Consider the following 13,393-nt stretch of genomic DNA (forward strand, 5'->3'; position numbering starts at 1 on the left):
TTGAAGAATACAGAACAGTTTTTTGTTCATTTGTAGAACGTTCCTCGATTTTGGTTTGTTTGATTTTTGGGGGATTAGATTTTGGCTATGCTGTGATCATATCAGGAGACACATGACATCTGCTTGCTTCGTGACTGATGGTAATGTTAACTGTGATCCCTTGTTTAAAGTGCTAGTGATACGCATTTTTCAAGAATATAGTTCTTGTATTTTCTTAAGTTTTTGCTCGCTTTTGGTAGATGGAGTCCTAGAATCCTTTCCAAGACTCAATAGAAATATCTCTTTAAATATAAGCCTACTTTAAAAGATTTTTAACTACTCTGTTTTGGAGATTAACAGCTTCTTAAGACTTTCTCTATTTTAGAGGGATTTTGTTGTGTCTAATAATCTGTCTCCCACTCTAGGTTGTAAGCTCCTTAAGGATAGGAATTGTGTGTACATCATTCCCCACCCTGTCTTCAATGCCCAGCACTGTTCCCACATGCAGTAGATAGTAGTTACTGCTTGACTGATTGGTTGTTTGATAGGCTAGTGGGTTGAATGGATGAATAGATTGTTCATTTGTGGAAATTTGCCTATGTCAAATCTTCTAACTTACCAGTTTTGAGTTCAACATACTTTAAAAATTACCTATCACCCTCTTGGTATTCATACTTTGATATAGTTTTGATGTAGTTCTTTTTTTTTTTTTTTTTTTTTTTTTTTTTGAGACGGAGTCTCGCTCTGTCGCCCAGGCTGGAGTGTAGTGGCCGGATCTCAGCTCACTGCAAGCTCTGCCTCCCGGGTTTACGCCATTCTCCTGCCTCAGCCTCCCAAGTAAGCTGGGACTACAGGCGCCTGCCACCTCGCCCGGCTAGTTTTTTGTATTTTTTTTAGTAGAGACGGGGTTTCACCATGTTAGCCAGGATGGTCTCAATCTCCTGACCTCGTGATCCGCCGGTCTCGGCCTCCCAAAGTGCTGGGATTACAGGCTTGAGCCACCACGCCCGGCCTGATGTAGTTCTTTAGACATGGTTCTCAAGGACTAATAATAGCCAAGGCATATCACAGGATATGTTCACTATTTTGTTGATTTACCTTGTCAGATTGATTTTACATTCTCTTCTCTCTAGCTTGCTATTTTTAAATGGCCTGAAATGTGGCATCAGTGAAATTACTCTGACAATAATAGTGATAATTCTTATGGGTCCTCTTATTACTTTATTTTTTATAATATCACTTTAAAATCTTGGAGCAGTTTAAAATTTTTTACTTCTATGTTGTTCGCTTATGGGTTTGAGGCTTAGAGAGGTCATACACCCACTATTATAAAGCTGCCAATGGGTGAGCGGGATTTAGATTTCTAAGTTTTGTCTTTCTTTAAAAAATTTTATTTTTGCAAGCACGTTTCCAAAGGATTTCTAAGTTTTCTGACTTGCAATTCAGTGTTCTCTCTACCATAATCTCTTCCATATTGTAGTAGTATTATTGCCTACTTGCCAGGAACGTATTCATAATACAGTGAAGAAAAAGTATTTTGTATCACTTTGTTCTACCAAGGCATATTTTATGTGGTTCACTAATGACAGCCTCATATTTTGAGACTTTTCTCCCAGTGAGTATGCCTTTTTCTCCCCTAAATAGACTTTTTAAAGAGCAGTTTTAGGTTCACAGCAAAAGTGATCAGAAAGAATAGAGTTCCCATATTACTCCCTGGCCTCCAACCTCCCCCGCTATCAACATCCTGTGCCAGAGTGACATATTTGTTATAGTTGATGAGCCTGCATTGACACATAATCATCCAAACTACATAGTTTACATTAGGGTTCACTCTTGCTGTTGTATATTCTTTGATTTTTGATAAATGTATGTATCCACCATCATAGTATTAGTAGAGTAGCTTCACTGCCCTAAAAAATCCTCTATGCTTTGTATATTCATCTATCCCTCCACTCTAACTCCTGGCAACCCCTAATCTTTTTGCTGTCTCCATAGCTTTTCCTTTTCCAGAATGTCATATAAATGGAATCACACAATATGTAGCCTTTTGCAGATTGGTGGCTTTCACTTAGTAATTTAGGTTCCTCCATGTCTTTTCATGACCTGATAGCTCATTTTTTTAGCCCTAAATAATAATCCATCGTCTAGATGTACCACCGTTTATTTATTTATTCATCTACTAAAGGACACCTTGGTTGTTTTCAAGTTTGGGCAGTTATGAATAAAGCTGCCATAAACACCTGTGTGCAGATTTTTGTGTGGATATAAGTTTTCAACTCTTTCGGATAAATTCTAAAGAGCACAGTTTCTGGATTGTATGGTAAGAGTATATTTAGTTTTATAAGAAGGTGCCGAATTGCCTTCCAAAGTAGCTATATCATTTTGCATTTCCACCAGCAGTGAATGAGAGTTCCTGCTGCTCCACATCCTCGCCTGCATTTGGTGTAATCCATGCTCTGGATTTGGGCCATTCAAATAGTCTGTGGTGGTGTCTCATTGTTTGAATTTGCATTTTCCTCGTGATGTATGATGTTAAACATCTCTTCATATGCTTCTTTGCCGTCTGTATATCTTCTTTGATGAAGTGTCTGTTTAGATCTTTTGCCCATTTTTTATTCTGATTGTTCATTTTCTTTTTTATCTTTTTATTCTGACAGTTTTTTTTCTCGGGCACCATCTAGTGAAGATACACAGAAAGCTTTGAGGACATAAAGAATGATTTATTTTTTCAAAGGAAAACTCCTCTCTTTCTGTTTCTCTCCTTTTACCTTTGTCTTTCAGTTATACCTGCCGCCACTTGCGGAGATATGTTTATGTGTTGGACAAACTGTATTTCCCCCACTCTCACTGTTCTACGCTTCAGCATTGCTTCTCGACCCTCAGTGACAATGGAGAGGAACTCTTGTCTTTAACTTGCTCTCACATTCTCAGATCCTATGCTTCCAGGTTATTAACCTCTGCTGTCCATTTACTGCATGCTGCATGTTGTATATGACTGATAATTGCATGTTTTAATAAGACGTGTCAATTAAATTATTAAAGAGAACATTTATATTTGAGATGGTACTAAATAATTTTTTTAAGTAATAGCTGGATTTTGTTTCCTTACACATGTCTTCTTAAGTAATTTATATTATGTTTCATGGGAGAGAGGAAAGCGTTCAACCACGGAATTGTCCATATAAACTTGCCAGAAGTATTCTTTTTTTTTTTTTTTGAGACGGAGTCTGGCTCTGTCGCCCAGGCTGGAGTGCAGTGGTGCAACCTCGGCTCACTGCAAGCTCCGCCTCCTGGGTTCACACAATTCTCCTGCCTCAGCCTCCCAAGTACCTGGCACCCGCCACTACGCCCGGCTAATTTTTTGTATTTTTAGTAGAGACGGGGTTTCACCGTGTTAGCCAGGATGGTCTCAATCTCCTGACCTTGTGATCTGCCCTCTCGGCCTCCCAAAGTGCTGGGATTACAGGCGTGAGCCACTGCGTCTGGCCTAAACTTGCCAGAACTATTCTATACCTCATTCCATTTGGGAATCTTTTGATTTAATTTATAGCAGTTGGAGTGCTCTGATTTTTATATGAAATAGACTCTACAGTTACTATGACCTTTGAGTTCGCCTTCATGCAAGCACACCTGAGAGCTAGCTGTAGGATTTCACCTATGTTCTGATAGAAGTGCATTCAGTTGAGCAGACTGATTTTATAGGAAGGCAGAAATTATACTATTGGGGTTTCGTATTTTTTACTCGTTTTATTTACATACAGAGTGGCTATAAAATCATATAAAATCAGCAGGTTGCAGTGTGTCATGGATGAATGCAAATTAAACATAATGATGGTGGGTGGAGTAAGAAAGAGACAAGCTGTCAATCTCGAATATCAGAGAAAATCAACACCTGCTGTTTTGTGTGTATCATGCACCAAAATAGAGGGCAGTATGACATTACCGCTTTGTGCTTTGCAGTTAACATTTTTAACACACTTTTTTTTTCTAAATAAGAGATGACTTATACCAGCTCTATACTGTTAGCTAGATATGATGATTTAAGGCAATATCTTCACTGCCAGATGATTTAGATGAAGAAGGAGAAAACTCCATGACAACCTTAACCAGAAATTAGCAAACATTTAGAATTTAAAATAGACTTTTTCAGATGATGAAACATATAAAACTTCAGACTATACATAATATCTAAGTGAAAACACTTGATTGCTAGGAAAGGAAAGCAGTCTGGTGTGTAAATTAACAGAGACTTTTCTTAGTAGCAGAAAGAGTTTACAGACTCATGATGATGTTGATCAGCCTCTTATCAAGTCAGTGTGGATACTTTTGAGAAATAAAAAGCTCAGGGATAGAAAAACAGGTGAAAATAATAGAATTAACTCTTAAGTATGTAATGTTAGAAGAATTTATCAAATTTAGCAAACTAAACCCAGTGACTTTCCACTGGCTTATGTAAAGTGAGGGAATATCAGGTAAGTTGCATGATATTCTTAGGAATTGGAGACAGAATGTGTCTGGTTTCAAGGAATGAGGAGAACTGCTGCTGATCATTGAACTTCTGAAACGTGCAGCATAATTGACCTCTCTTTTCCTTTTCCCTTCCCTCCCCTCTCCTCCCCTCCCCTCCCCTCCCCTTCCCTTCCCTTCTTCTTGCTCTGTCACCCGCCCAGGCTAGGCTGCAGTGACTCAATCTCAGCTCACTGCAACCTCTGCCTCCCTGGTTCAAGCAATTCTCCCACCTCAACCCCCTGAGTAGCTGGAATTACAGGCATGCACCGCCATGCCTGGCTAATTTTTATATTTTTAGTAGAGTCGGGGTTTCACCATGTTGGCCAGGCTAGTCTCGAACTCCTGACCTCAAGTGATCTGCCCTCCTCAGCCTCCAAAGTGTTGGGATTACAGGCGTGAGCCACTACACCCGGTCGACCTTACTCTTATTTACTAGTGTATCATCAGGACTCTCCACAAAACCAAGAGGAGATTTTATATGTAAGTGGAGAGAGAGAGAGACAGAGACAGAGCTATTTTGGGAATTGGCTTTGGCAATTGTAGGGGCTTGCAAGTCTGAAATCTGTAGGGCACGTTGGCAGCCTGGAAATTCAGGTAAGCCTTGATGTTGCAGTCTCAAATCCTAAATGCACAGGGCAGGCCATCAGACAAGTGACTCAGGCAGGATTTTTATGCTGTGGTCTTCAGACAGAATTGCTTCTTCCTCGGGAAACCTGTCTTTTTAATAGCTTCAACTGATTGGGTGAGTCCCATTCACGTTATAAAAGGTACTCTGCTTTCTTTAAAGTCAATAATACCTTCACAGCAACATCTAAACTAGTGTTTGACCAAACAACTGGGCACAATAGTTTTGCCTGGTTTACACATAAAATTCATCATCACACTATGCTTCTCCTCTGTGTTCTTTTTACCACATATCTATTCCATGTGTTTTTCTTCGTGTGTATCCTATCCTGTCATAGCTATCCTTTGGTTTTGTGGAAACTATAAGCCTTCTGGGGGTAAACACTATATCTTGTTCATTGTTATACATCATATAGCATGTCATTCCTGGCACATTGTTAACCCTCATTAATACAGCTGGCAGCAGATTTTAGCATTCATCATGTGTGACAGAGGCCCCTGTCTTTTTTCTCCTGGAGTCACACTCCTCGCGTAGCAGGAGCAGACAGGAGACAGAAATACACAATCAGCTGGGAAAATGAAAGGAAATGAAAGAAAAAGGAGAAGGAACACAAAGTAGGGAAGAACAAAAGTTTAAAAATGAGAGGAGAAAGATGGAGACACAAGTGGCGAAAGCGGCGTCCAATTCCTGAGCCCCCTTCCCCCTGATTCCCAGCAGAGTTCAGCCAAGACTCAGTTTCTGAGCCAGTGTAGAATTTATTCTGCATTTTCTATTTCCTCTTTCAACACCTTTCCTGGAACCCCCTCATTCCTTACCCACTTGGATTTCTCAGTACTCTCAGCTAGAGTTTAAGGTATGAAGCCTCCAAAGGGTATTTTTTCAATACCAAGGCGTCCTGAGGCCCTGCCCATTTTTTTTTTCTGAACAGCAGAGAAGAAATACATGTTAATATAGTGTAGTGACTAGGGGCATGGGCTCTGGAGTTAAGGCTTCCTCCCCGTACCCGCAACCAGCTTTCACTCCTTTTCTTACCACTTGCAGTCTGGGATAGGACAGAGGACACTGTTGCATTCAGGACGGACCTGAATAGATTTGCATTAAAGGAATTATCTGGCCACCTTCTCTTGCTGTGTTCCTTTGCAGGTGACAAACATTTTGCATACACAGTGACACATGGCCAAGTGGAGTGTAGTCCCTGCAGGTGAGAGATTTTCTTCAACAGAACTCCATTAATATAGAGAGGCAAACTAAGCCAAATGTCTGAATGGAGCAATCACAGACCCACTTAACAAAATCAAATAACTTTCGGTTATGCAGAATTTAAAAATGTAAGTCAGTTTCTAGAGAGAAATATATACTTATTTCTTAAAAAAGAAGTTTACCAGCCGGGCACAGTGGCTAATGTCTATAATCCCAGCACTTTGGGAGGCCGAGATGGGTAGATCACGAGGTCAGGAGATCGAGACCATCCTGGCTAACAAGGTGAAACCCTATCTCTACTAAAAATACAAAAAAATTAGCCGGGTGTGGTGACACACGCCTGTAGTCCCAGCTACTCAGGAGTCTGAGGCAGGAGAATCGCTTGAGCCCAGGAGACAGAGGTTGCAGTGCGCTGAGATCGCGCCACCGCACTCAAGCCTGGGTGACGGAGCAAGACTCCACAAAAACAAACAAACAAACAAAAAACTACCTTAGTCTCACATGACTTACTGCTATAGATAGAAGTCTCATTCTACTGCAAACTTCTTCCAAATGTAAGAATTTGTTTTACAGCATCCCTGAAAGAGAGCACTTTTGTGTGCTGCTTACCTCAGAAGGTAGTAAAGCTCTTGCTGTTTCATTTTTAGAAAGATTAGAATATGTTAAGCCTGCCTGCAAATAATTTTTATATATTGGCTATAGCTCTGTGCTTTAGAGAAACACACAAATGTATAAACTGTGCTGTCTATGAGGTACCCTTGGGTTTTTGAAAATACCTGTCATTGACTCCCCTTAATTTTTGTTTCAGCTTAAATACCTTGGCCATTTAATCTGTTCCTGAGAGCAGATGATTTTTAGATTATGCAGTCTTTTTATTATCTTCTTGGATGATTGATAGTTCCCATCATAAAATTTAATATCCAGAATTGGATATAATATTTCAGTATATTTTATAATTTAAAAATATGAATTATAAAATTATAGTTATAAATTAGATGTATTTTTTCTCATCCACTCTGGCAATCTGTAATAAATTATACTCTTAATTTGTCCTAAGACTGGAGTGATCTTTAAAAACAGGCACACCTTGCCTCATACAGAATTACCAGATCTTTTTCACACAAAAACACATTTCTCTAGATTTGTACATTTAATTATTTGAATGTAATTGCAGGGCTTTACATTTGTTCTTATTTAAATGTAATGGATTGAGGCCAGGAGTGGTGACTCACGCCTGTAATCCCAGCAGTTTGGGAGGCTGAGGCAGGTGGATCACCTGAGTTCAGAGTTTCAAGACCAGCCTGGCCAACATGATGAAACCCTGTCTCTACTAAAAATACAAAAAATTAGCCGGGCGTTGTGGTACATACCTGTAGTTCTAGCTACTTGGGAAGCTGAGGCAGGAGAATCGCTTGAACCCAGGAGTTGGAGGTTGCAGTGAACCAAGATCGCGCCACTGCACTCCAGTCTGGACGACAGAGTGAGACTCCGTCTCAAGAAATAAAACAAATAAATATATGTAATGTATTGAGGTTTTTCTTGTTTCTTGTTATTATGAAGCCATAAGCCTTTCAGACCTGTTAGCTCCTCCATTTTACCCCCAGAAGCATGGAAATCAGCTCTCAAATTACCAACCTTGGATTTGACTTCTCTAGAAATCAAATTTAGGATTTTGAGTAAGCACTTGAGAATTTCATTTCATTGCTAGGCTTTTTTGGTTTGTGTGTGGACTTCAGTTGCCAATTGAGGTTTACTTAGTGCTTTTGAGAATGATTGTGATATGGTCAAAGCATGCTAATTCTGATGACTGTCATGCATTTAAGTGAATCTGAGAGGAAAGAATCTGAATTTAGGTAATAGACCAACACTGCTTAGAGTTCCACATCCAATTTTAAGTTCTTCTTTCTTAGGTTTCAGGGTGGAGTGGTGAATACGTTTGGTGAGAAATCTGTGAAGTAAGAAAGTACCTATTTGTCTTTAATTTTACTTCATATACTTTGCTGATGTCAAAAATATAGCTGCTACTATTGTTTTAATTGGGGCTGAAGCAAGGAAAAATGAAGAGCTAAGTTTAGTGTTGAGTTAATTCTGTTGCAGTGGCACAATTTATTTTGAGTTACTATTAACTCGGCTCTTCAGATTGTTGCTGCTTGATGAGAGAAAGCTGAGAAACAGCATCAGAAATGTTTTAAAATTATTTTCTAACACACATTGAGTTAAAAACATTATGCGCTCTTCTCATAAAGTAAAGCATGTTAACACTGAAGTCCTTGACTAGTTAATACTTTGCCAAGATCAATGGTTCCTGACCTTTTGGGGCTTATATAACTCTTTTACAATCTATTAAAAATTATGGACTCTCTCTTCCAAAAACAGAAATAGGAGTTTTTGCCTCTAAGTTTTACATGGACCTGATTTAGGTAGAATTTTAGATATAGCTGCTGTGTAAAAGAGAGACTCCCCTGCCCAAGTAATAGTGGCTTAAAGAAGCAAATGGAAGTTTACTTCTCAAGTAAAAGTATGAGCTGATGTGGCAGCTCTGCCCCATAGAATTTTCAAGACCCAGAGTTCTTTTCTCTTGTGTTCCACCACCCATCATGTGTTGCTCTGACCAAAAGGTCTCAAATGGCTCACCACAAGCTCTGCATTTCAGATAGCAGAAGAGTGGAAGGGTTGGATGTAAATTTCCATTTTAAGGGCATCACATATCCCTTTGGCCAAAAGATTGCCGTAGGACTACCCAGTGTGTGTGGTAAGCTGGAAATAAAGTTTTTAGCTAAGTGGCCATGTGGCCTGCTAAGTATTCTGCTGTTCGGTAAGAAGGGAAGATGGTTATAGGGACAACTAACAATCTCTGCCATACAATCGAGAGTTCCTGTCTTGAGTAATTAACAAATGCTTACTCATTGATAACCGTGTGATTAATCCTGTGCCAAACAGCAAGAGGGGTTCACAGTGAAGACAGAAAGATAATACCATTGGGAAAAAGTCATTACCCTGTACTGTCAAATATAAAATTAGCAACATATAAAAAGTGATCTCTTCTGACAGGAGAATCTGAAGTGGTCTGAAACAGAATTATTTGAGCAGGAACTAAGAATAGATAATGTTCTATTACCAGAGTAGGCATGGAAAACTCAAGTGCAGAAGTTCACATATGGGAAAGCACATGACATATGCTGGGGCAGTAATAGGATGTTTGGCAAAAGCAGATTTATCTGTGATATTAATCAATATTGCAATGAGTTACATTCTCTAGGGCCAGACTCCCGAGGGCCTTGAATGCTAGGCCAGGCCATTTCACATGTTTTATTTTGGTTTTGTCTTTTTTTGTTTGTGTATGATTTTGGTAGCTCATTGAGTTTTACTTAGTGCTTTTGGGCGTGACTGTGATGTGGTCAAAGCATGCTGCTTCTGGTGACTGTTGTGCATTTAAATGAACCTGAGGGGAAAGAATCTGAATTTAGGTAATAGACCAACACATAGACTACCCGATTGTGGCAGTAGAGATGAAAAAAGAAGGACTTAATGGAGGTGAACTTTGAAAAAAAATGAATTGAAGTATGATATTGAGAACATAATTCAATATTGAAATGGTATAGTATGAAATATTAGTAGGAACTGTGTTATTGCTTCTGTGCATGTAGTTAGTTCCTATCAACATGGCAAATATTTAGTATGTATCATTTGTGTGGTTTATATTTTATACTGTAAGAGGAGTGTGCTAGGAGTATTCTTGTTACCGATACTCAATATTAAAAGCTTTGTGTAATCAGTTGGTAAAAGAATGATTTTTTAAGAGTGAAGATTTTTTGAACTGTCCAACCATTTAAAAATTGGTTATACTAAAGATATGGCATAATACGTGATTCTGGATTATTTTCCAGTCATACAATGCAATGCAAAGAATGGCGATTCAAGAGATCTGTTTCACAACATGGTGATTATTGTTAATAACAAGGTATTGTATACACGAAAATTGCTAAGAGAGTAGATCTTTAAGTGTTCTTACCACAAAAAAGTATGTGATGCAATGAATAGATTAATTCACTTGATTTAATAATTTCCACAATGTATACATATATCAAAACATGTTGTACATCATAAATATATGTAATTTTTGTCAATGAAAAAAATTTTTAGTAGTAATGAAGATAGTGGATTCTATAAAGAAATATGTTGGAAGTATTTACCAAAAGTCATTAAAATGTTAATATATTGGAATTTATCTTAAGGGAAGAACTTAACCTACAGAAAGAGTTATATTTAGGAACAAAATAAAAGAATGGTCCACTAAACTGTATCCTATCAACTCAATGAACTGTCATACAACCATTAAAATATTATAAAGAAAAATAAGTAGAAATATGGGAAACATTTGACATGTTTATGAAAAAAGAATATAAACATATACTGCTATTTTGTATTTTTAGTGGTTATATTTGACATAATGTTTGATGAAAAAATATAAAATTATATACGGCTATTAAAACAACTACATAAAAATTATGTGTGTGTCCAGAAACCAGATAATGTATAAAAACAGCTATGGAACAATAGTAAAATGTACATGACATTTCTTTTTAAAATAATTTAAAATTTATCTTTTACAAATTAAAAAAATTATGCAAATTTAAGTAAATTTTTTCTCTCCCTTTTCTCTACCCTCCTCCCAACCACCGCCAAGTTACTTGTGTGTCTTTGGATTTTCTTTTATTTTTTCCCTCTACTAACATAATGTAATGCCACTTTATTAATAGGCAAAAAACTGCAGTGATTTACAGGATTAGATAGGAGTTCTCCAGTATGATCACAGAGAATTTCTCCCGTGGTTTATTTTAGAACTTTTATAGATTTGCTTTTTTTTTCTTTTCTTTTTAACTGAATGGATTTATAATTCTAAATAAGTGTAACATGAAATCATTTCTGTATCTAAACTGTAGCACTTTCAAATTTAGGAATATTTTTACCCATTTGTCATGTCTTTTATACTGTGCTTTAAAAAAAAAAATCACAACTGGTGCCATTTTATTGCTTTCAAAGGATTGCATCTTCAGTCTAAATCTAAGACAAAACTCTAATGAGTTTCCTCAAAAGAAGTTTTAAAAATTGCTAGAATGGTCTTGTCATCCAATATGCTACTCACTAAATCTGTAATGAATAAATACTTGAAGCTATAGTCATAATTTTTCATGCATATGATACTGTCTTAATAATTCTGTTGTGGCTGTGTGCTTTATTGATTTCTGTGCCACTTCTGTGGCATGAAATGAAATGTATTATCCCACTTAAACCATTATGGTTTCCTTTTGAATTACATATTCACTACTTGATCCTGTCATCAAGCCTATTCCATTTTCTATAATGTGGTATTCAGTCTTAAAGATTTACAGCATTAGTACTCAGTGCAGTGTAAGTCAAAATAGTACAAGTAAATTCAGATCAGAAAAGTTGGTAAGAAAATATAATAGATAAATTTTAAAAAGTTGTTCTTCTAACTTAGTATGTTTCTGGTTTGGGGTTTTTCTTTTTTTCAAGAACCATGGGAATGAATTGTTTACATGCATTCTAGGGGAGAGAGGAAGGCACAGTTTGAGAAACTTCACCGCCTTCTTTACCTGACCCCAGCAGATGAGCTAGGTAGCACAGCCCCACCCTCTGCTTTTGACTTCTGTGACAGCGTACTCCCGGCTTTCTTCCCTCCCTTTTGCCATTTCTTTTTATGCTTTTTTGTTTTAAACATTAGAACTTTTAAAAAGCTTGTTCCTACTTAAAGTCTTACCTTATGCATTTGCATCAATTTCTCTGACTGTACGTGACGTCCGCGTGCCAATATGTTCCAAATTGATAATCCAGCTGAAACTCTGAGCCCTTGTCCTATCCTGAGAGCTGCCTTACTGTTAACTCAACATTCATACCTCACATGTCCCATCTCCCAAGAGAACTCTTAAGCTTTCTCCGTAAACCTTTTCATCTCCATGAATGGTGCCTGTATCCATCAAGTTGCTTCTGCCTACCACCTAAGAGTCATCAGCGTTTTCCCCTCACCCGCTGTTTCCATCCTCACTACATCCATTTCAGTTCTCTATCCAAAGTATAAATCAAACCTGTACTTTTTTTTCTCTGTTACCACTGCCAGTCCCCCTAGCTCAGACAGTCCTTATCACACACCTGGACTCCTGCCTGGTACTTTTCCTCAAGTTCTGTCACCCCACCCTTGCCCCTAATTCCTGATCTAGCAAGCGTCTTGATAGATTCTAAATCACATGTCCCTTCCTTGCTTAACCCTTTAGTGACTTTTCTTTGCCCTTAGGATGCTACATTCTCTAGCCATATCAATTGTTTTCTCTTCCAGGAGTTGCTCGCCCCTTTTCTATCTCAGGATTTTTTGCATGTTCTTTCCTGTCTTTTCCCTTCTCCGTATTTTCTTACATTTGTCACTTCCTCAGACAGGTTTTCCTTTATCCAAAACGTTGTTATGTTAATATTGTGGTTCCTCTCACATGCCACTCCCCGCACTCTCTCACTCTTGATGTCGCTCTCACTCTAACAGTAGACTGTTAGTTCCATAAGGGCAGAAATTGTGTGTATATGTGTGTGTGTGTGTGTGTGTGTGCGTGTGTGTGCATGTAACCACTGATCCCTAGCACTTAATATGATACTTGGGTATTCAATAGGTGCTTCATATTTGCTGAGAATGGGTAATTTTGTTTTGCTGAAATGAACTTAACTTTTTGCAGACTTGTTCAGTCTACTAATCACCACTTTTCAAGAGACTTAGAGAAGCAGTAAAGTGTGATCCTGTTATAAAGCTACTGTGTCTTAAAAGTAGCATTCAAGGCCAGGTGCAATGCAGTGGCTCACGCCTCTAATCCCAGCATCCCAGCACTTTGGGAGGCCGAGGCAGGCGGATCACCTGAGGTCAGGAGTTCCAGACCAGCCTGGCCAACATGGTGAAACCCCATCTCTACTAAAAATACAAAAAATTAGCCAGGTGTGGTGTGGGTGCATGTGATCCCAGCTACTCAGGAGACTGAGGCAGGAGAATCACTTGAACCCAGGAGGTGGAGGTTGCAGTGA

General features: G+C 38.3%; 1 protein-coding gene across 5 annotated transcripts in view; it reads left to right on the forward strand.

Annotated features, from left to right (window-relative positions):
* The window catches only part of DYM (dymeclin), a 416,736-nt gene that overhangs the window by 246,947 nt on the left and 156,396 nt on the right, over window positions 1-13,393 (forward strand). Inside the window, exon 14 of one of the 5 annotated variants that reach the window (XM_031934503.1) lies at window positions 2,761-2,925. The exons of the other annotated variants lie outside the window; for them this stretch is intronic. Coding sequence (XP_031790363.1) covers window positions 2,761-2,925 — 165 coding nt within the window. The remainder of the gene's footprint in view (window positions 1-2,760; window positions 2,926-13,393) is intronic. 5 annotated transcript variants of the gene reach the window in all.

This window comes from Piliocolobus tephrosceles, chromosome 18, assembly GCF_002776525.5.
Source record: "Piliocolobus tephrosceles isolate RC106 chromosome 18, ASM277652v3, whole genome shotgun sequence".
Lineage (NCBI taxonomy): Eukaryota > Metazoa > Chordata > Mammalia > Primates > Cercopithecidae > Piliocolobus > Piliocolobus tephrosceles.